The following is a 20391-nucleotide window of genomic DNA, read 5'->3' as shown; positions in this document are numbered from 1 at the left end:
GGACTTTATTACCATTCCTCTTAGATGTATTGTAGAAGTGTCCAAACTGACAGTCTCACTGGATTGCACTTAGGCAGACTATGTAAGAGATAAGCAGTAACCACGAAAAACAGAAAATGCACAGTGAAGAGAGAGAGCAAGGGAGTGACAGAGACATGTTCTTTTCAACAGGCTCTGGGTGGTGGTTTTTTGTTTGTTTGTTTTTTTAAAGGAAATCTTAGTGAAAACAATATTACCAGGAACCATAACTGCTGTATGTTATTGCATAGGGATAATCTCAAGAATCAGGTCCAAATGTCAGACACTGCCAAAGCTCTTTACCTACATGAAAGTGTAAATGTTCTGTAGGTGATTCACAGGCAAAAGATCACCCCTCAATGGGTGTACAATGCTATGTAATCAGTAGGGAAAACAAAAGCACGTAAGGATTGCGTGCAAAGGCACGCAGCAGACACACAACTGAAATTAATCACGAGCACTGTAACATATCAAATGTACGGCCAAGGATGGGAGAAAAGCAATTTGGCAGTTTTTCTACAAGCTTATTATAACCAGAGCCCCATTTCTAGTAGCTGTTACAGATCTAGCCTGGAATTCACAAGAGCATCTGTATTTCTTGACTCTCGAGAGTGAAAAAGGAACGTTGTTGTCATTTTTTCCTCTGAAGCATACTGCCAGCATCCTACCAAGATGATGAGGTATGTATGGTAGATGCTGCTCACAGAAGCATACCACTACACAGAATGCTCTCAATTTGTCCAGTTGTCCTTATGGAATTACATCCATCTCTTTTTAACTGACAGCAAATTTCTGGTACTTTTAGCCTTGACATCAGTTTTCAAAGCTCATTATCCAGATTAGATTATCTCCTAAAAATACAGGTTAATATTCTGACATAAAAAATATTAATGTGCATACTATGATCATATCACAGCCAAGAGATGAACCAGAACTCTGTCCTGCCTCAGTTTTATGAACGACTGGAGTATAAACATGAGGCTACACCATTAACACAGAAACAAAATAAAACAGGATTTACAAAGCAAGATAAGTTATGAAGTTGAATAGACACTGTCTTAATTAGATAGAGAGAAGTATGCCTATTAGTTTGCCTATTAGCAAAAGTTTTTTTTCCATCAGAGCATCAATAGTTCTGAAGGCAGCCAGGACTTAAGAATACAGACACAGACTGATGATTTTGCAATTTTTCAGAGTATTTTTAGCTGACAAATAGTTCAAGATCAGTAAGCTATACTGCACATTTTGAAAACACACCATCATTGGCCACTGTAAGTGATGTGATCATAAACTCTGGAGATTTGCAAAGATCTATGCTGCCAGTCTGTGACTTGTGCTGGGATGAAAGAAACGTCTAACAACATCCAACATCTCTCTCAAGTCCCCTGGGAAATCAGTTAAACAAAAATCCAGCATTACAAAGTCACTGAGACAGACTGGGGAAGTGGAGGCTCCTCTGATTGTTACACACAACATAAAAGTTGGGGAGGGAAGGGGTAAAAAGATAAAAAGGTCCCCAGAGTATAATCTCTCCAGATAGATCCTGTGCTCCAAGATCTTCCAACTTTGACCACTGATGACATCAATACAGGCAGCTCTGCATCAAATTCCCCAAATTTCTCTCTACCACTTTCCTCTTTAGATTTTAAGCTATTACAGTTTAGGTTATTAACATAATTTTGAAGTTAAATGAAGAGATATTGTCATGGCTTCCATGCGACTACGTCCAAAAACAACATTCCTAGCAAACACAGCACAGAGAATTCACTCCAGTTTCAAGACTATTAAACATTTGAGACTATTCTGCGTATGTGGTTGAAGAGTTGAACCTTTCTGAAATAGACAGTATTGTTAAGATCCCTATAAAATGCACTTATTTCCTTTCAACTGCTTACAACTTTTTCAATAATAATAATAGGAAGAAAAAATAAGTAAAAAAATACATCTCTGAGGAGATGGGGAAAGGTAATAGAGGAAATCTCCCAGGCACACAGACATCATTCCAGGCAGCCAACCACTCATAACACTGAAGAATTACACCTGTTATGCTAAATGAGCCACTCATCTGGAAAACATGACTGATAGGCCTCTTGCACTGAATTACCCTGGGTAATTTATTCCATACCTGCATGGTTGAATAACTATGACTGATATGCATTTGAGAGCCAGAGAAATAGAGCTGACTGTACTGTAATGCAAAACAAAACCAAGAAATAAGACGACAGTATTTGAAACTTAGCTGAGTAACTGCAGCTTAACTGTCAGTGTAACTGATACAGTAAAGAAGAATTAAGCACTCATACTTACTGATGAATCCGGAAGATGTTCCTCTTCTTGAGAAAATGAGCTATTGAAAGCTCTAAAGGTTTCACTGTTCTGTTTGTGCTTTTCAATTGTTGCTTGGATAACCTGAAATAAACAGGCCAGAGAAGACAAAATGTATTACAAAAGGAGCCTTAGAAAAACTTACATTAAAAAATACTTTAAAATTTTCATAGGAGAAGTTTAGTCATCATTCTATTGAAAACCCCTTTCACTTGCAGAAATGAAATTTGAAATTTAAACACTTTTAAAACAACTGTGAATGGCATTGTTAATTCACCACCATGAGCTCAAAAACTAAGAACACTATTAATGTTTCTTGTAAGTCAGACTGCAAGAATACAATCTCTTACTCTTCACTTTCTTCTACTCTGCACTTGAGGATTGCAGAACATGGGAACCCACTTGAAGCCTCTGCTCACTACAGTGAGGCAGTATTCAGCAGGGGACACTGAGGGGAGCACTAGAATCTCTGTAATCAGTTTTTCCATATGGGACTACTCTGCTTCCTCACACAGCCTCATTTGTACAGAAACCCAAAAGATCATTTTAAAACCAGAAGGTGCTGACTGCATGGCGATTTCATCCATTTAGTACTGGTTTTATATTAACCTGAATCCATTCCCTCTTCTCTTCTTCTGTCCTGTTAAGACAGAAGAAAAAAATAATCAGACATCATCAACATTCTACTCTCAATATTTTCATTAAGTCCAAGTACTGACACCCTCACAGCTTTATATGCATAAATATTTTAACTTTTATATCTTCTACTTTATAAAAATTATTAGTAGTTATTGACCTTCACTATTACCAGACAAAATAACTGCCAAAATGTTTGAATTGTTACTACAGCAGAATCTAAAAACACTACTATAAACATCTTACACACTGAACAAAGCCAATCAATATGGCACTTTCAACACACTAACTGAGTGAAGGCCAACAATCTCTTGCACATGTAAATGAATCATCTCATATGCTCATCTTCTGGCTTAAAGCTATACCATAGCAGCCCAGCCATATAACCTACAGCATAAATTTGTACATAAATATTCACCAAGCCCAAAAGTCAGAACAAGCACCATACCTGGCCTGTAGTTCCAGTGATCTCTTTTTTCCTGTTATTGAAAATGTATGAGCCACGTTTTGCTTGACAATTTCTTGGACCTGTCAAAAGAATACATCAACTTCTTGCCTTCGGCCTTCTTTCAGTCATTTCAATGACTTAAAGGTAGAACAGTTATTTGAAATGCTTAGCTGAAAGGATCACTCTGAATACAATACAAAGGTAGAAAAAACAAAGGATTATTTTAGTAATTACTTATCTCACTACAAAACCTCTGAACCTGCAGTGTTTCCCTACAACAGAGAGGGAAAAAAAGGGGCTCCTGAGTCAGCTAGGCAAAGAAGGAAGACTTTCAACCAGATCACTATTTGTTTACCTTCACTTTATTACATGGTAATAATAACTCCAAAAAAAAGAGAACCAAAGCTGGATTTTAATTGCTTATGTATTTCTATACAGTCATATTTGTTTAGATTCAGATGGGATCTGGCACTGTCTACTGGAGAAGCAAGTCTAAGCATTAAAAACAGTGAAAAGAAGAGAGACAAACCTGCAGTCCTCCAATGTCCATCTTCTCTCGAACACTGAACTTCTGGCCTATCAGCCTGAGTTTTGGCACACAGTACAGCACCATGCTGTTAAACTGTAACAAGGAAGATATTTAAGTTGAAGAGTTCCACATAGGACACAGAATGCATTTTGACAATTTGGGACTCTTGTGCACCTTACTCTGTAATGTAATTAACAGGGAGAGATTTAAGAAGTAGGCTGGAGTCACACATTATTACTTGAAAAACGCAGACAAATAGAAACGTGCCACCCAGCCACTTCCTCTGACACTACGTGCTCACTCTGGTACCCATTCAACTGTCTTAAAAGCAAAGATGATCTATTCTGCCAGTCTCAGAGAAGCTGGCCAACTCGCTCAGCAGTGTGCAACAGCTGAAGTGCCCCCTCAGAAGCACATCACAGAAGTGCAGCCTCTGAAAGGCTTGCATGGCACAGACCCTTTTAAGCCTGACAAGTCATTGGCAAAGGCATGTGCACGGAAGGAGGAAGAAAATCCTAGAGGAAAAAGCATCAAGAGCAAATTGCTGCTCAGAGGAAGGAAGAGCTGGGCTCAGTTAGTGGAAGCTTTTTGTGTGGTGATTAGAGAGATGAAAATGTATCAATTCACAGCACAACTCTGAAAATAAAAGAGCAGCAATAAAAAAAACTCACCAGGAATAAATACCTATCCTGTGCTGTGCCATTCTTTGCTGAAAGCTTCTGAATGTGTCCTTCTTTAATGAGCTCATTGGCTGGGTTAACAATATCCTCTTCACCACCGAGCCTCTCGTAGACTTCCAAAAGCTTGTGCATCTTTTCCTGAAATTACAGAAACCCAGAAATTAAAATCTATACATACTTTTCACTTGGCCTATCACACACAGCATCTTTTTCTGCAGTAAGAGTAAATAAGCAGGAAAGAAAACATTCTTCCCGTTCTGATCTAGCTTTGTGTTCAAGAATTAATATCTTTTCCATGCTCCAATGCTCTTTCCCTCTCAGTCTCAGTCACTTGTGAGTTATAACTGGATTACACTACTTTAATGATATTTTTTTAAACAACATACTGGTATCAATCTGTTTGATATTTTTAGATAATCAGTAATAAATATATATCACTGGAAGAAACATCATGAGGTCCAGTAAAGTCACTTGAAGAACTGAAGGCAAGCGTGTTACCAAATTGTTCTCAAGTCTGAATTTGTTAATTCAGCTTCGACTCAACATTTCAGAGTAAGAATTCTGCTACAGCAGGATCATTTTTCAGCTTTTGAGAAGTTTCACCTCTTGTACTGTTGCTGGCACAATGGTAGGTAGGTCTCCTTTAAGAAGCACCATCACATTCTGAATTTATAACCTATGTGTAAAACCTCAGCTCCACAGGGAACCCCAGTGCCACGGCTGCAGTCCTACACAGGTGCCTATATAGCAAAAAAATAAGCTTGTGAAATAGGCCTAAATACATTTTAAAATATTTTCATGTCATTCTGCATCCTTCCACCTTAGCCATTATCTTTATGAAAGGGGTTAGCTTTTCCTTCTCAGCAAAGCAGTATTTATTCTTAATGTTTAGCTGACTTCATGTTAAAGTCCTACACAGAATTTAAATGGATAGAAGTAACCCACTTGCAGCTGCTATATTAAGTAATGAAGCAGCTCTAACAAGTCACAATAGCAAAAGTGCTTAAATCTTACTACTGAGCAAAAGCATTTGGAAACATTTTGCTTTCAACCACAGGCTGGACAGATATGCTCCAAACTCTACTATAAGCAAACGGTCAGAAAGTGAGGACAGATCTATGCAACTGTGCTCAGGAAATACCACCAAACGCATCTGTAAACCACACCTCAATCTGTATGCAGATTCAGCTGGATCTCAGGTCTTCATAGACTTTCCTCATTCCCATTTGACACAAACTATTTGACACAAACTATTTCACTATAAATGTACACCACACTAATCTCTATGCTAGTCAATTCACCTATCAAAACAAACCAAAAAGACAACTAAACAAATAATATTCCTTAAATAAACACACTGCAAAACAGAATGGAATGGAGGTGGGGGTAGACTCCAACAAGGAAAGCACCTAAGAGGGCCGGTAGACTTTTTCCAACAAACTGGAAGATGAGGCAAAGGCTCCACTAGTTCAAAGAAAATTTAATGCATCGGACTACTTTTCTGGAGGAATGACTGGGATACTAAGAGCAGGTCCAAAACGTGAGGGACATCTGTCCAGCTAGGAGAAGATATTTTGAAAAGATCGTTTCGGAAGCATGATTTATTTCTTCCACAACAGGAGGAAGCAGCCAACACGAATGTTAGCCTTCAGACATTTTGCTATGGCCCTTGCTTTTCTTTTGGTTTGGCTCTGACCCCACGCAGCTGCTCACACCGTCCCACGGCTTCGCAGAGGTGTGTGCAGGATGTGCCCCACAGCTGGGGCTGCTCAGGCAAACAGTGAGCAGAGCAGGAACGGGGCAACCACAAAGTCAAACCTGAAAGTCTTACTTGGATAATGTTCATTTGAGTCCTTGCTCAGGTGAAATCTATTAATCACGGAAGAAATCAGTGTAATGAGATGTCAGGTTCTGATCAGCAAGGGGTACAGAATTAACACAGCAGCCTTTCCTTTTTTGCATACTACCAGAAAAGCATCCCACATGGAATGCAACAGCCTGGTGGCTTCATGTACCTGTTGCCTGTGCAGGTGTTGTAGAAAGGACCCAGCAACACAGTCATTACTTAAGGACTTGCTCAAAACCCACAACCAGAAAAATTTCCACTGAAATCTAGCTTGAACAAGAGAACATGCAAGACTTAAACAGAAGTAGACAGTTTCAAAATAGGTTTTCTCTGAGACATAGTGAAAACAGACACCAGTTGGTTACTTCCCATAACAGCCTCAGGAAGGGCAGACTCATGGCATCCTGACGGCCCCAGAGGGCACCTGGCAGAATCATGTACTATTGCACAGCCCTGATACCAAGAACAACTCAAACCACTTGGTTTCTAAAATAGAATTTATAAAAAGGCTGAAAGGGAAGATAGGGGGGAAAAGAAGCAAATGTATATAAACAAACCAAAATGAGGACAAGAAAAATAGGAAGGATCTTCCTTTCAATTCTGTTCTATCCTATGACATTTTTTGATGAAGACAATGTTTTGAAAGGACAGAACAAAGAAATAAGGATCTGATATGGAAGAGTAGATAAACCTTGTAATCTATGAACAATCAGAGAGTGTTAAGCGTGATAAGGGTGCTTTAGATCTGTAAGATATAGAAGGCCCTGAGGCACTTCGGTCTGAAAAACGAGGTAATATCTCTAACTATCAAGTCATTGAATTTGTTGGCAGCACTGCAGCAGCTCTGTATGCAAAACATACACAAATATTCAGCATAAAAGGCCTCAAAAAAGTAAGAAAAAAAGTGCACAGTTTGTGTTGTAAGATTGGCTTCAAAATCTCCATTATCTTAAGTTGCCCAACCTGAAGCATAGCTTACCAAGGCTACTACTGACACACTCTAATCCCTTCTCTGTGCATTTAAAACAAGCCAAAATTCAACTAGAACAACCTCCATGCCAGAAAGGATGTAAGAAATTAAAAACAGCATAAAAATCTGCAAGGACACTTTATGAGTAGACTGATTTGAGATACTTTAAACATTTTCAGTGAAAAGCAAGTAATGATTTTATGAAGACCTTCTTCTTCAATGCATTGTCCCCTTAAGAATAGGGAAAGTAAAATCTGGGCTGAAAAAAATTCATGGTAACCATAACAGGAAAATTCATGATAAAGAGAACTCAGATATCCAACTGATGTTTGAGGCCCCATAACACTGTATTTCAAAATCCTCTCTAGAATTGCTTTGCAGAGCCTCTGGCAATGGAGAATCATCAGTTCAGCTAGCATTTCCATCAAATCACAATTCCATTACACAATTTCTACTCACCATCTTTCTGATGGCAGCATTCGAATGGTTTGCTGCTGTAGATATGAGCTCCAGTGATTCTGTAATAAAGAAAGCATGCTATTACCAGATGCAATCAGAAGAAGGTGTAGCATAGCTGTTTTTTTTCTTCTCCCTGATAGTGTTTTTCCTTGAGAACTGCTGTTGCAAAAGCAAGGACTGATTATACTCTGCCCTCCCTAAACTAAAGGGAAGGCTTATAAGCAGTTACACACATAATAACTTCTGCACATTCAACTGGTACATGGATATCTATCTAATCATTTGCTATTTCTCTCCTAAAACCACACGTGACAAAAAAACTACCTACAGCCTAGTTCTTCAAGTCCTTACAAGCATGCTTTAAGTGTGTTTTCCTAAAGCAGAGTTGTGTGCTCAACAGTAACATGAACTTTACCTTTAGACTTCTCCTGAAAGAAACAAGAACTCCTAGAAACCAACCGAAATACATCCCTCATTTCTCTTTGTTAACAGTCTAACTTGCAGTCCTAGGAAGAATACATGCTTATAAAACCATTCATATTTTCCTCTTCCAGCTATTACAAGGATATCCTCCTGCATTTGTCTTTGGGTATACACCTGATTAAATAAAAATTCCAGATGTTCTGCCATTACAAGCTTCAATACTTTGTCACTGTTTACTTGCTAAATCTCCATTCAGTGCCTGAGCTGACATATCAGCACACTTCTTCTCTAGAAGAACTCCAAAATCCCTTTGTATTAATTTGGACAATAATTTGATAAATTCAACTCTCCATTGCTACCACAGCCCTAGCTTGAAGTATCTGAACGTGTGAAGAAAAGAACACTCTCCAGGATTTTATTGTGTTCATTAGACAGAGAGGAGTTTACACGTACTTTCAGCATCTTTCCTGTCTGGAGATTCTTCTGGAAGTTTCTTTAGATAGTCCTTCAGGAGAAGCTCATAACGAGGAATCCTCTGCACAGGTTCAAGCATGTGGTGCTGCAGCGTCAGGTTACCACACACCTCCTGTTTCTGTAATGGAGAGAAAACAACTGCAGAAGGCAGAAGGCTTTGGTCATCTTTGGTGTAAAACAGCAATGAAAAATGACCCGCATAGGTAGAGGAGCACAAAAAAAAACTTTCCAAGCTATCAGAGCTGACAGGTCTTTGTCTCCTATTTCTGGCATTTTCTGCAGATATACAACATCTTATATTTTACATTTTGTGTGTTTTCTCACACACTCAGAAAAGTCCTTCCCACACATGGTATTCCCTCCCCCCACTGCCCTCAAGGATGAAATAAAACCAGAACCTCCACAGAGACACACTGCTTGCTGTACACAACTAACTGTCAGAGCAGCAGATACACTGCTCACACACCATCTCGGAAGCAGTTACCCCGAGTTCTCTCATTTCACTTGACCAAGGAAGGGGTTAGCTTTAGGACTGATTACACTCAATATTACCCAATAAGGCACTGAACTGCTCTGTTTGAAATAGCACTGAGTTTCGCATTGCTTATTCTCACAGAATCCCTATGAAGTGATATTTCTATAAGGAGCGGGAGGAGAAATGAGAAACACGGTTGAAAAATAACTGGTGTTTAAGTAGACAGAAAGTTTCTCTTAATGATACTATCTCATTCCTGAATCCTGCATCAGCATCTTAACCACATGCACACACAGCCTTCTCCAGACCATTATTTGTACGTCAGCTCACTAATGCCATGTCTTGTTTCAGCATAAGCAGCCCCTCCATGTTAATTCAGTATTCTTTTCTCAGAAAAAAGCACTTGTTTCAGGTATGTATAGTTTTCCACATAAATATCACAGTCCAAGACACAATGCTGACTTGCCTCATTCTTGAAGCAAAGCCTGGAGATAAAGAGATGACTGTCTGGTAGAAAAACATCAGCTACCCTTCTGGAAATTTCAAGATATAAATTTGTTTTAAAAACAACAAAAACAAAAACATAGCATACTGAACAGTATTTCTGTTTATAGAAGATTAAGTGAATTTATTATCTCTTTGAGTTTTACAGCACATTTCCCAGAAAATACAACTGGGATGGAAAGAATCTGAGATTCCAGGAAGCACAGATACACAGATTTGCACAACTGCCTTAGTCCCTGGTATGTAATATTCCCCAATCCACTTACTAATATAGCCTCCATTGTCTTCTATTCCTGCAACACAATGAACCCTAACACTGAACAACAGGGAAGCAGAGGAAGACGTCAATTCCAGACTCATGTCAGTTGCAATGAATGTGCCAAATGAATCTTCTACAAAAAGCCAGCAAACACAAAGTAACTGTCCCAAAAACGAGAACTTTTATATTACGTGATCTCTGAAACTTTACAGAGTTTGCATTACAATTCAAGAGGGAAGATAAACTTTCGTTCCGCATTTAATGAGTTCACATAACAATCCGAAACACACAAATACAGATTGAAAAAGTTCTTTTTTTTGATGGCTTAACTAAAAAAATGACGAAAGAAGAGTCCTAATAAACTTAGCAGCTATCAGGTTTTCACCACAGTAAGTGGATGCAAAACATACAGATAGAATGTTTGTCTTTAAGAACAGCTAAAGTAAGCTTGACAAGTCGCAGCCATTCACTTATAACTCCTATGCAATTTTTTGTTTTCTATTTGCTCTCATTTACTGTAATTAATAAAAGTGAATGCCTGTGTAAGTACTCCATTAACAGCTGGGGCAGACATTGCATTCTTGCAGGATCACAGCAGGCTTCTACTGGTATTCTGAAATGTAAAGCTGAAGGTCGTAAGAGGAGTCACATAAATGCAATTCTGCATCCTGTACATAATTCTGTACACTGTAAGAACCCTGCAGTAATTGTTCCATGCCATGGAGAGATGTAAAAGCCTACGGCAGCTCCTCCGAAATGGAAATGCAACTGCAAAATCATTTGTATATACAAATAGTACAACCAGAACATCAGGCTGAAGTTTTCCATATGCTAAACCACCACTTTCTGATACACTGTAGACTTCTGCTGCAGTTCTATTAACAGAGGCTACAGCAGTTCCTTGGTACTGCTGTACAGCAGGGAGAGAGGACTCAAAAGACATCAGTTGCCTGTAAAAGTACCTGTGGCTCCAGGTAGCACAGAGACAGGCCAGATGAGTTAACTAAGCCTCTCAGGACAAATCTCTCCCAGACTCACTATACTCACAACAGAAGCAGAAGGTGCTGCGATGCCAGAGCTAAAATAACCTACAGTGAAATTCTGCCATCAGTAGGCTTCAGAATCAAATCTCCTGTTGCATCCTCTGCCCTAACACTCTCCGCCAAAGTTCTGCTAAAAGATGCACATGGTCTTGAGCAGCTGCCAATGTGTTTTGCAGAGAGGCAGCTAAGAGGAATTATTTGTGTTGATGGTACGCAGTGCAGATACAGAATTTCAGGGAGGGCAGCTCTCTATGCTGCAGAGAGAACAGTTACTAACTAAATTATCCCTCAGAAATGCAGGCCAGAAGACAGCAAAATGCCCACGCACATTAAAAGCACAAGTTCTTCTAAGTGCTTGCACTAGAAGAGGCCCAATTTCCTCCAGAGCCCATCTGTGCCTCTGCTTCCCCCTTCCGCAGGACCAGGTCAGGCAGGGAGTGCTGGGAGCCCAGCCGGAGTCCTCGGGGGCAGCAGGCAGGTGAGGAGGGCCGCGGAGCCCCTTGCAGAGAAGCCAGAGCCCCAGGGGCCCAGCAGTGCCTGGGCTCAAATTCCAGCCAACAGATGCACTTAGCTGCACAGAGCCTCAGCGAGAACAGGCTGGATTTAGACAGAAAAAGGTTAAGAAAAGGCCACATACAGTGAGAGTCTGGTAGAAGAAGAGATTTCCCAGTTCCCGCTGCCTTTCCTCTGCTCTTCCAAGAGGGAGCTTCTGTCTGAGAAGGCCGGCAGCCCTTACCCTCTGCACAGGGCCTCTCCTCTCCCAGCTTGCTGGGATTACTTGATTCCCGACAGCTGGCCAGCCGACAAGCTCCCATTTAGGGCAGCAGCTGTGCTCCCTGCTCAGCTTAACCCTCTCCCTGCCAGGCCTCACCTCCCCTGAAGGATGGTCCACACTTCCAGAACCTGCGGAGAGATGCCTGCAGGCCTGCATCCTGCAGCTGGACCAGTGCCTCAGACAGGTCCTACTGACACTAGCGTAAGCAGAGCTCTTCCTCCTCCCCACACAGCTTTCCTCACGAGTATGATCACATGAAAATCCATGCTAAGCACCCTCTGGCAGAGCTGTGGCCCTCCAGCACCACGCACAGCTTAGTGAACCTCAGAAACACCAGATCAACAAGGGCGTCAGAAACCCTGGTGCCGCCAGTGATGAGCCAAAGTCAAAAGCATCAGCCTCAGAAGGAAAATGTCCACGTTAAAAAGCAACACTTAGAATTTGTAATGAGAAAATGAGTTTACAGATGGATATGTTGAGTATCAGAGCAAAGGGTGCCCTGCATAAGGTAGCACATAAGGCACGGCGGCCCACTAAGGAGGCACAGAAGTGCTCAGGAAGGACTGAGCTACCAATAATTCTCCATTCCACTGTGTAAATATGAACAGAAAATACAACGTACGGCAAAGCTATCTCACTCTCTCCCTTAAGGAGAGAACTCACCCCATTCTCCTCACATTCCAGGACATACATAGGTAACAGAGAATTCCAAGATAGTCAGAACTGCCAGGCAAATGGGTAAGTTTCATTCTTTAACTTCCACTTCTCCTCTTGAATACTCAAGGGGGAGAAAAAGCCAACTATGTGAAAACTCTGTGTTGCACAGGAAAAAGAGAAGAAAAATCTGCCAATAAAATTGTATTTCTTTTAATTCTAAAATAGTACCACCCTGTAGCAAAACACTGCCATGCACTGGAAATAAAATAAATGAGGATCTCAACGCCACATCAAGCTAGTTAACAACATACCTGTATATTCTGAACAACATCTTTGAAAGGAGATGACCTCTGCATGCACGTATTCACCATGTCCATTGCCCTGTCAAAGTTCTTCACATATTCTCCATACATCTTCAGGAAAGGAGCCAGTTTCTGCAGGATGTCTCCTAACCGTGGGTTCACACTCCTATTGGAAAGAGAATGCTAAGTACAGAAATCTGTGAAAATCAATTCTATTTTAAGAGAGAATACACAATAACAGACTTCTACTGTTATCTCCTACCCACCCATGGAACCCAGGAACACATCTGGGCTGGCTTCTCCCAGTCCAGCACCACACCAGGTTGGCCCTTGCTTGTGTTTGGTACTACCAAGCAGCAGCAGGAAGTTCAGATGAGCCTGGAGACCTGCAAAGTCCCCATTAGTACCAACAGCTCTGCCCAAGTTCACACTTCCAGGCAAGGAAATCCGTTTGCTTTCCTCTGCAGATCTGCGTTTTTAGTTAAATTGCACATAGGAAAAAACAATTGCTGTGATTTGCTGGATTCATACTACAAAGATACTGTAGTATCCCTGGGGAGCTGTGGCAGCACAGCCACCCTGCATCCTCTTTCCCCTCTCAGCAGCACAGCCTGCACCACTGAAGAGCCAGGTAAAGCTGAAGCTGTCATTTATGGGGAGACATCCAGAGGGCCTCTAGGGGAGCTACATGTGTAAACGACGATGAGAGCTGCATACCCAATTTTCTCATGTTCCAGTCCTCTTGACAGAACCAGTTGAAGATTCCCTTCCATTTTTTCCCCAGCTTTCCTCGCTGAACTCCTGACTCACAGTCTGTTTACACTACTGTCCTTTAGCCACGGAATGAGTTCATGCCCTGCCCTGACTTCCAGTCTCTCCAGTTTTCCTTCCCTTTATTACATCTCTCCCTGTAGACACAGGTCGAGTGCAAAGGTGCTGACACTTTTTATTCCTTATGGATATTGATGACCTATGAGAAGAAGACTGGACTCTAACAAGAGGGATGGGAGCTCATATCTTGACTTCATCATTTAGGATAGCTGGAAAGGTCAACTTTGTTGACTTTAATATGAAATAAGGTGCAGCATCAGCATTATTAGCACCTTCCACTGCAGGGCATTCTGCAGCCAGCGCATCATCCCAAGTCAAGGGTCCTACATCTGCATTGCAATTAAATGGAGTGATAGGCAGAAAGGTTAAAACTTACTACAGTTGCCAAATTTTTATATTTGACTATTATTACTTACATTAAAAAAAGAACTATTTTCTTAAAGAAAGTGTATGTACAGTGTAACAAATAATATTTATTATTTCACAGAAGGCCAGCAAATTATTGGGTGAGATCTTGTCCAATACTGTGGTACTAAACTACAATAGAAACAGCTGCATAACAGATGTAAACTCATTCATGGGCACAAGGCTGTCTATCTTATCTTTCTAGATTTTCCTTTGTTTGGCTGATAAAATGCTAATTTTATAACAGTGAATTTTACATAATCACTACATTAAAATATCAAATGGATGTGTCTCATTAAGTCTCCAACATGGCATGCAGAGTCCAGACTGCGATATGATGATGTGTCCTTCTTTGGAAAATATCCATATTTTTCAGTATTTCACACTGGGGACAAGACCATCCATGGAGCAAAATAAGCACTTCATTTCTTTCCTAGTACTACAATTTCACAGTACTGTAAAACAAGGATAGTGGAAATACAGTAAGAAAAACAGCTCCAATAGTAATCTGGTCTGGAGTAAAATTCTCATGAAGTACTGTAGAAATGCTGAGTGCTCAGGTCTACTGTATTCAGGAACAACAGAGATAAAAGAGGTTTAAGAGACTCCATGCTAATGTGATAAACAACAAGTGAACTACTGCATCAAACAACTAAAAATGCTGGAATAAAATGAGATGCCTGGGTCACTAAAGTTTCTTGAAAATATATTTTAAAAGTAATTGTACTGACAGTTACCCACCATTCTTGTGTAATTCTTGTTTTGAGCTCAGGAAGAAGAAATTGTCCGTGGAAACAATAGATAGAAGAAATATTTGAAAAGATGCCCGTTATCACTTCAGATGAAATACCTGCTTCTGACAACTTAGTGCAAAACACCTGCATGAGACAAGACAGTACCAACACAGAGTTTAAAAAATCCTGAACACGGCGGCATCAGGTTGTAGCACTGCAAAGCTGACTGCCTCAGAACAGAGCCACAACATCTGACTTCTGGCACTCAGTCCCTGGGGATCACCAGCTTAAGCATTCTCAGGAGTTTCACTAAACATAAGCCCATTGTCAGACAGGGTCAGATTTATGCATAAGGGCTTATTTCTCCATTAGAAATGTCTGGGGTGGTTGTAAGTCAAACAGATTGAAACTACTGAGAAGATGAGACATCTTGTATTTGGGAGTGTAAGCTGCAAAGAAGAATCAGTCCCTGAAGAGCACTTACTGTTATTTACACAAAGCAAAATCAACCCTTTGATTGTTTCTCTGTAGGAAAATCACACTGTACTGAACAAAAGTGAAAGACACTCCCTGGATTTCTAGGGTCTTGAAACAGCCTTTGCTATCCAAAGCAAACACTGGAAAGCTTTCCACAAGGTTGTAGGGTTGGATGGTGGTAGATGACTCTCTAAAGGCTGCAGCTTCTAACAAGATTTCTAACTAGGTGACAGTTTGCCCTGTCTCTTTTTTTCTTAAGCAACGTTAATCATCTTCATTTTTCCTTTGCTTTTACTGCACATTCATGTTTTTCTTTATATAATAATTACATATTCCATCCAATTGAATTACCTGATCCAACAGATGGAGTCTTTTAACATATGCTTCTTCTGTATGGAGCAGTTCATTTGCAATGTTGAATAGCTTTTGGGGCTCTGTACACTGTTAAGAAAAAAAAAAAGAAAAAAAAAAAAGAAGTTACAAATAACAGAATCCATCTGCTCCAGCAAAACTAACCTTCACCAAGCGTCCTCCCTCCCATTTTCTCCAGGTGAAACGCCCTGCCGATAAGAAGCCCAAAGTGAAGGAGCTTAACACATTTCAGAATCTGCTCCACACTTCTCACCAACGCATCAATTTGCCTTAGAGAGATTTTTTAAGCCATTTTCTGAAAGCTGGAGAAGACATCACTTTATTTCTTTGTGTTTTCATTTGATATGTTTTTCTATTTTTCTGTTTTTTTTTCTGTTTTTTGGAAACATCCACTCAATCTGGAGATATATCTAGTTTATTTGATTACTGAGACATTAGACTGCAAATTAACAGTTCTCAATTTTTAACTTGGGTCATGCATACAAAAACAAACAGAAACTAGAAAAGACCTGTTTGGGCACACTTCACACTCCCCAGACAGTGCAAGGTTACTCTCTGCTATATTTCTACGAGCTCTGTGCAGCTTTAAACACTCACCAGTTTCAGCAGTGTAACTGAAATTACCCAGCAAAGCCTTACACTGTGCTCATTAAAATAAATAAATAAGAACTAAATCAAAAGCTTGAATACAACTAGGAGGCATAAACTTACTTCACCATTTAGCAAGAACTTACACAGACTCCACAGACTCTTGCTTTCCTGTGTGTTTAGAAATACCTGAATTAGGGTGACACCAGCTCTAGCTTTCTGACTAACTCTAGATACCCTTGAAGGTCTAGACTTCAAACTCCATGTCTACATGTAACCAAATCAAAACTGTGTTCCAGACTTGAGGGCTGGTTGGTAGAAACAGGAGTACAACACTGGAAAGGGGCAGCAAGGATAGTAAAGGGTAAGGAAATTTCAATGGGCTGGAGCTGGGAAAAAGACAACTGTGATGTAGGTTAGAGAGATGTATAAACGGCTAATGGAACAGACAGCAACAGTTGGTGCAATTATTCACCATTGCTTGCATTGGAGAACTGACTGCATCAAATCAAACCACTGAAGTGCTACTTCAAGACCAAGAGCTGCTTCCCTAAGCACCACATCCCTGCGTGCACAGCCCTGGAGCACACAGAGCAGCAGGCAGCAAAGGTTCCCACAGGCTCACAAAAGGACCGGACAAATCCGCAGAGAATGAGTTCAGCTGAAGTCAATTAAAAACAAAGCCTGCTTCTGCTCCAGGAAGCACCTGGGCCCCCAGCAGCAGCAGAGATTTCTGTCCCTAACACCTATCTCCATCTGCTTGCCAGCCCCTCACTAGACACACAACACGGCTAGAAAGTGTCACTGAAACTCTCTCTTTAAGCTTCTTCAATGCCATCTTGTTTTGATTACGTGCAAAGTTGAAAAGAAACAAATTTAAATTAAAAAACACATTCAGGCAAACTGCTGTGCAACCAAAAGACCTGAAAGCCTTTTCAAAGCTAGCCATGAATCCAAGCAAACCAGGCCCACAGCTACCCTACACAAAATAAGGTACCACTTAGCCCAAGTACCTACAGCTCTGTGACAGAAGCAGCAACCAAGGGACAGTGAGGACTTTTGCTGTATTGGAAATGCTGGATTGAGTGACTATATGATATATGTTAATATTCTGTTAGAAAAGAAGACACAGCACAATGCTTTGAAGCCGTTATGGAGAAACACAGCTTGTTATAGATTATAATGAAAGACACTGCTGGCCATTAAGATTCCAATAACTGGGATCTCTTGCTGAGAAAGAATTTACTTGCCAGATTTGCTGAGTGCCTGAATGAAAGGCACTGATGTCATCCGGCTGGCACGCCAGCACCCAGAACATCCTCTGATTTGTTTGAGTTCTGAATTTGAAAAATAATTATTTTCAACCAAATACATTCGCTCTCGAAAGTAAATCTTTACATAGCACAGGCACTTTCTAACCTCCTGACCTTCACCATCTGCAACTGAGTTTATACTTACAAAAATCTCGCTGACATCTGCTCGAAGACTAAACGACGGCCGAGCACAATATCAGCCTGAGCTGAGCATTATGTTTTAAGGCAAGATCATCTTCAGCTGCTCCTTCTGCTAGTGGCAGACAGGCATGTTTTTCAGACTGATCTGCAACTTATTCACCTTTCAACTGACATAACGTTGTACTTAAAATAGTTGATGCAGTGAATTACGAGGACAGCCCAGCTCCAACCATCCTGCGTTGTGTTCTTGGAAGGACAGATTTGACACAGGCAGAGCTGTACAGCAGGGAATATGGACAACATATTTCATGGTCTGTGTTTCCTTCGTTTCGAAGGAAAACTAAAAGCATGCAAACTGAAATGCATTTATATTCCTTATGTAACAGCTTTATGTAAGTCTCTGTTCACATTTACTAACTCAACTACAGTCTGACAGGAATCGAAGGAGTCCTGCTTGCTGAAGTAAACAGGCTTCAGCCTAATGACTTTGGCAACAAAGACGGCTGGGGGAAAAGAGTCCTCTTGTTGGGGTAACAAAGAAAGCAGAGACACAGCATGCCCAACCTAAGGAGACTTGAGACACACCTAACATCACTAACCTGAAGTGAACCAGTAGCAAGGAGAATCACAGAATCACAAAATGGCCTGGGTTGAAAAGGACCACAAATATCATCTAGTTTCAACCCCCTGCTGTGTGCAGGGTCGCCAAGCACCAGACCAGGCTGCCCAGAGCCACATCCAGCCTGGCCTTGAATGCCTCCAGGGATGGGGCATCCACAGCCTCCTTGGGCAACCTGTTCCAGTGCCTCACACCCTGTGTGTGAAAAACTTCCTCCTAATATCCAACCTAAGCCTCCCATCTCAGTTTAAAACTATTCCCCTTCTCCTCTCCATGATCCACCCTCGAAAACAGCCGTTCCCTTTCCTGTTTATACGCTCCCTTCAAGTACTGGAAGGCCACAATGAGGTCTCCCCGGAGCCTTCTATTCTCTAAGCTAAACAAATACAGTTCCCTCAACCTTTCTTCATAGGAGAACTCACCACATACTTGATTTTGCATCAATTCAAAGGGGCCGGGTATCTGGGGCTGTCACCATCTCCAGCCTACTCAGAACAGGCACCTGGTAACCAGGCCTCTGCCCATGCAGGTGGCTTTTATCAAACACACTCAGCTTACAGTACAAACTGCACATGATCTGAGTGACTGCTACAGGGGACTGGTGAAACACATTTAGCTTTGCTAATAGAGCCATGCAGAAAAAGTGTGCCATTTACAAGGCACGTAAATGACATGGCAAATAAAATACTCAGCTTTCCACTTAAAATGAATTCCAAGCTGTTTTATTCTTAGTAAATACGTTTTCCTCCTCCTTTGCCCACCATGACCACTTGGCAGGACCACAGTCTCACACGACAGCCGTACAACCGCTGCAGGACCTTTTCAGCGCAGCTGAGCTGGCGGAGTGACAAGGAAGATGAGAAAAGGGAAGTGTAGGTGCTTATTTGTGACACAGGAAGCTCACTGCAGTGCTTGGAACAGCAGTTGCGTGATGCTCTTTCACTTCTGCGTTGAAGGTCCAACAGTTCGTTTTCAGCTTTACTTGTGTCCATAAAACATTTTAAAATAAAGGAAATGCACCACCAGCACGAGGTTCTCATAAAAGGGCAGATTCCCACCTGCAGTGGGAGTACACCTGCACCCACAAACGCGTAAATTTGCCAATCACAGACACAAAGTGAGTAACAGCAGACACTGCTGTGCAATGAAGGGCCCCAAGCACATCAGTGCTTCCTGAGAGTCTGACCAGCTGCCCATCAGGTGCCAGGCACTGGGAGAAGGGGCTGCAGGCATTGCCCTCCTTCAAGCTGTGGCTGCCTGGAACAGGGTGGTGGGCTCAAGCCAACCTGTTGCCCTCCTTCTTCTGCAGAAGGTCTCAAAAAGACCATAGACAACTTCCTAAGCAAAAATGTTAAAGCAATATGGAAAAGTTGTTGTATTGTAGGGCTTTTTTGTAGTGCTGAGATCTTACTTTATTCAGCATATTCAACGAAAGTGAAGACGAGAACATATCCAGTTTTTCTTAACTTGCGCTCTATGACTGGCTACACTGGTTCGCTCAGTGGCTAACTTGTGCGGGTTCATCTAAAGGCTTGCAAAGAATCACTGAATCAGGAAACAAGACAGAAAGTTCCCAGACAAAGCTCCCCCACTAACCTGCTGTAAGCCAATTGATGCACCAAATCAGGAGGCCTCCACAGATTCTCATAAGAAAACGATTACTTTGGCCACACTCCCTAGTGTCAAATCAGGAAGTGAAGATAATCACTTCATATCCTCTTCAAGGCCAAGTCAAAATCTTTTTTTCCCAAATACATGTGGAGATAATCTTACCCAGAGGTCTGACTTTCAGGACTGCAGGTCACGTTTTCCAACACAAACTGCACTGTGAAATCAGAAGCACAACTCCAGCTAGGTACAGGCAGAACAGGAACACGTCAGTGACTGTACGAGGCCCAGGGGGGCTCTCCATTATCAGCATTATTTTACACAGCAGGTTCTCATGAAGCGGGACAGATGGAGAAAGGCATTTTTTTATGATTATTAACGAGCACACGTTACTATTAGTGAAAAATATCTGAACAAAAGGACACGAGAAAGCATTACCCATCTCAGCAGCATCACTCCACTGCTCCCAGGCAGTGGTGG

General features: G+C 41.3%; 1 protein-coding gene across 4 annotated transcripts in view; it reads right to left on the bottom strand.

Annotated features, from left to right (window-relative positions):
* The window catches only part of FGD3 (FYVE, RhoGEF and PH domain containing 3), an 88018-nt gene that overhangs the window by 16585 nt on the left and 51042 nt on the right, over positions 1-20391 (bottom strand). For all 4 annotated transcript variants that reach the window (XR_006169637.1, XM_042823212.1, XM_042823210.1 and 1 more), the window contains exons 5-14: positions 15622-15711; positions 14801-14937; positions 12833-12989; positions 8788-8926; positions 7912-7970; positions 4628-4774; positions 3957-4049; positions 3428-3507; positions 2953-2983; positions 2326-2427 (exon numbers count right to left, since the gene is read on the bottom strand). Coding sequence is in view for 3 of the 4 variants with exons in the window: in XM_042823212.1 (XP_042679146.1) it covers positions 2326-2427; positions 2953-2983; positions 3428-3507; positions 3957-4049; positions 4628-4774; positions 7912-7970; positions 8788-8926; positions 12833-12989; positions 14801-14937; positions 15622-15711 (1035 nt within the window). In the remaining variant the exon portion in view is untranslated. The remainder of the gene's footprint in view (positions 1-2325; positions 2428-2952; positions 2984-3427; positions 3508-3956; positions 4050-4627; positions 4775-7911; positions 7971-8787; positions 8927-12832; positions 12990-14800; positions 14938-15621; positions 15712-20391) is intronic.

Source organism: Centrocercus urophasianus, unplaced genomic scaffold (genome assembly GCF_019232065.1).
Source record: "Centrocercus urophasianus isolate 14NV4802_14NV808 unplaced genomic scaffold, USGS_Curo_1.0 seq_22, whole genome shotgun sequence".
Lineage (NCBI taxonomy): Eukaryota > Metazoa > Chordata > Aves > Galliformes > Phasianidae > Centrocercus > Centrocercus urophasianus.
The sequence above is the reverse complement of the archived record's forward strand: the minus strand, read 5'-3'. Positions and strand labels throughout refer to the sequence as shown.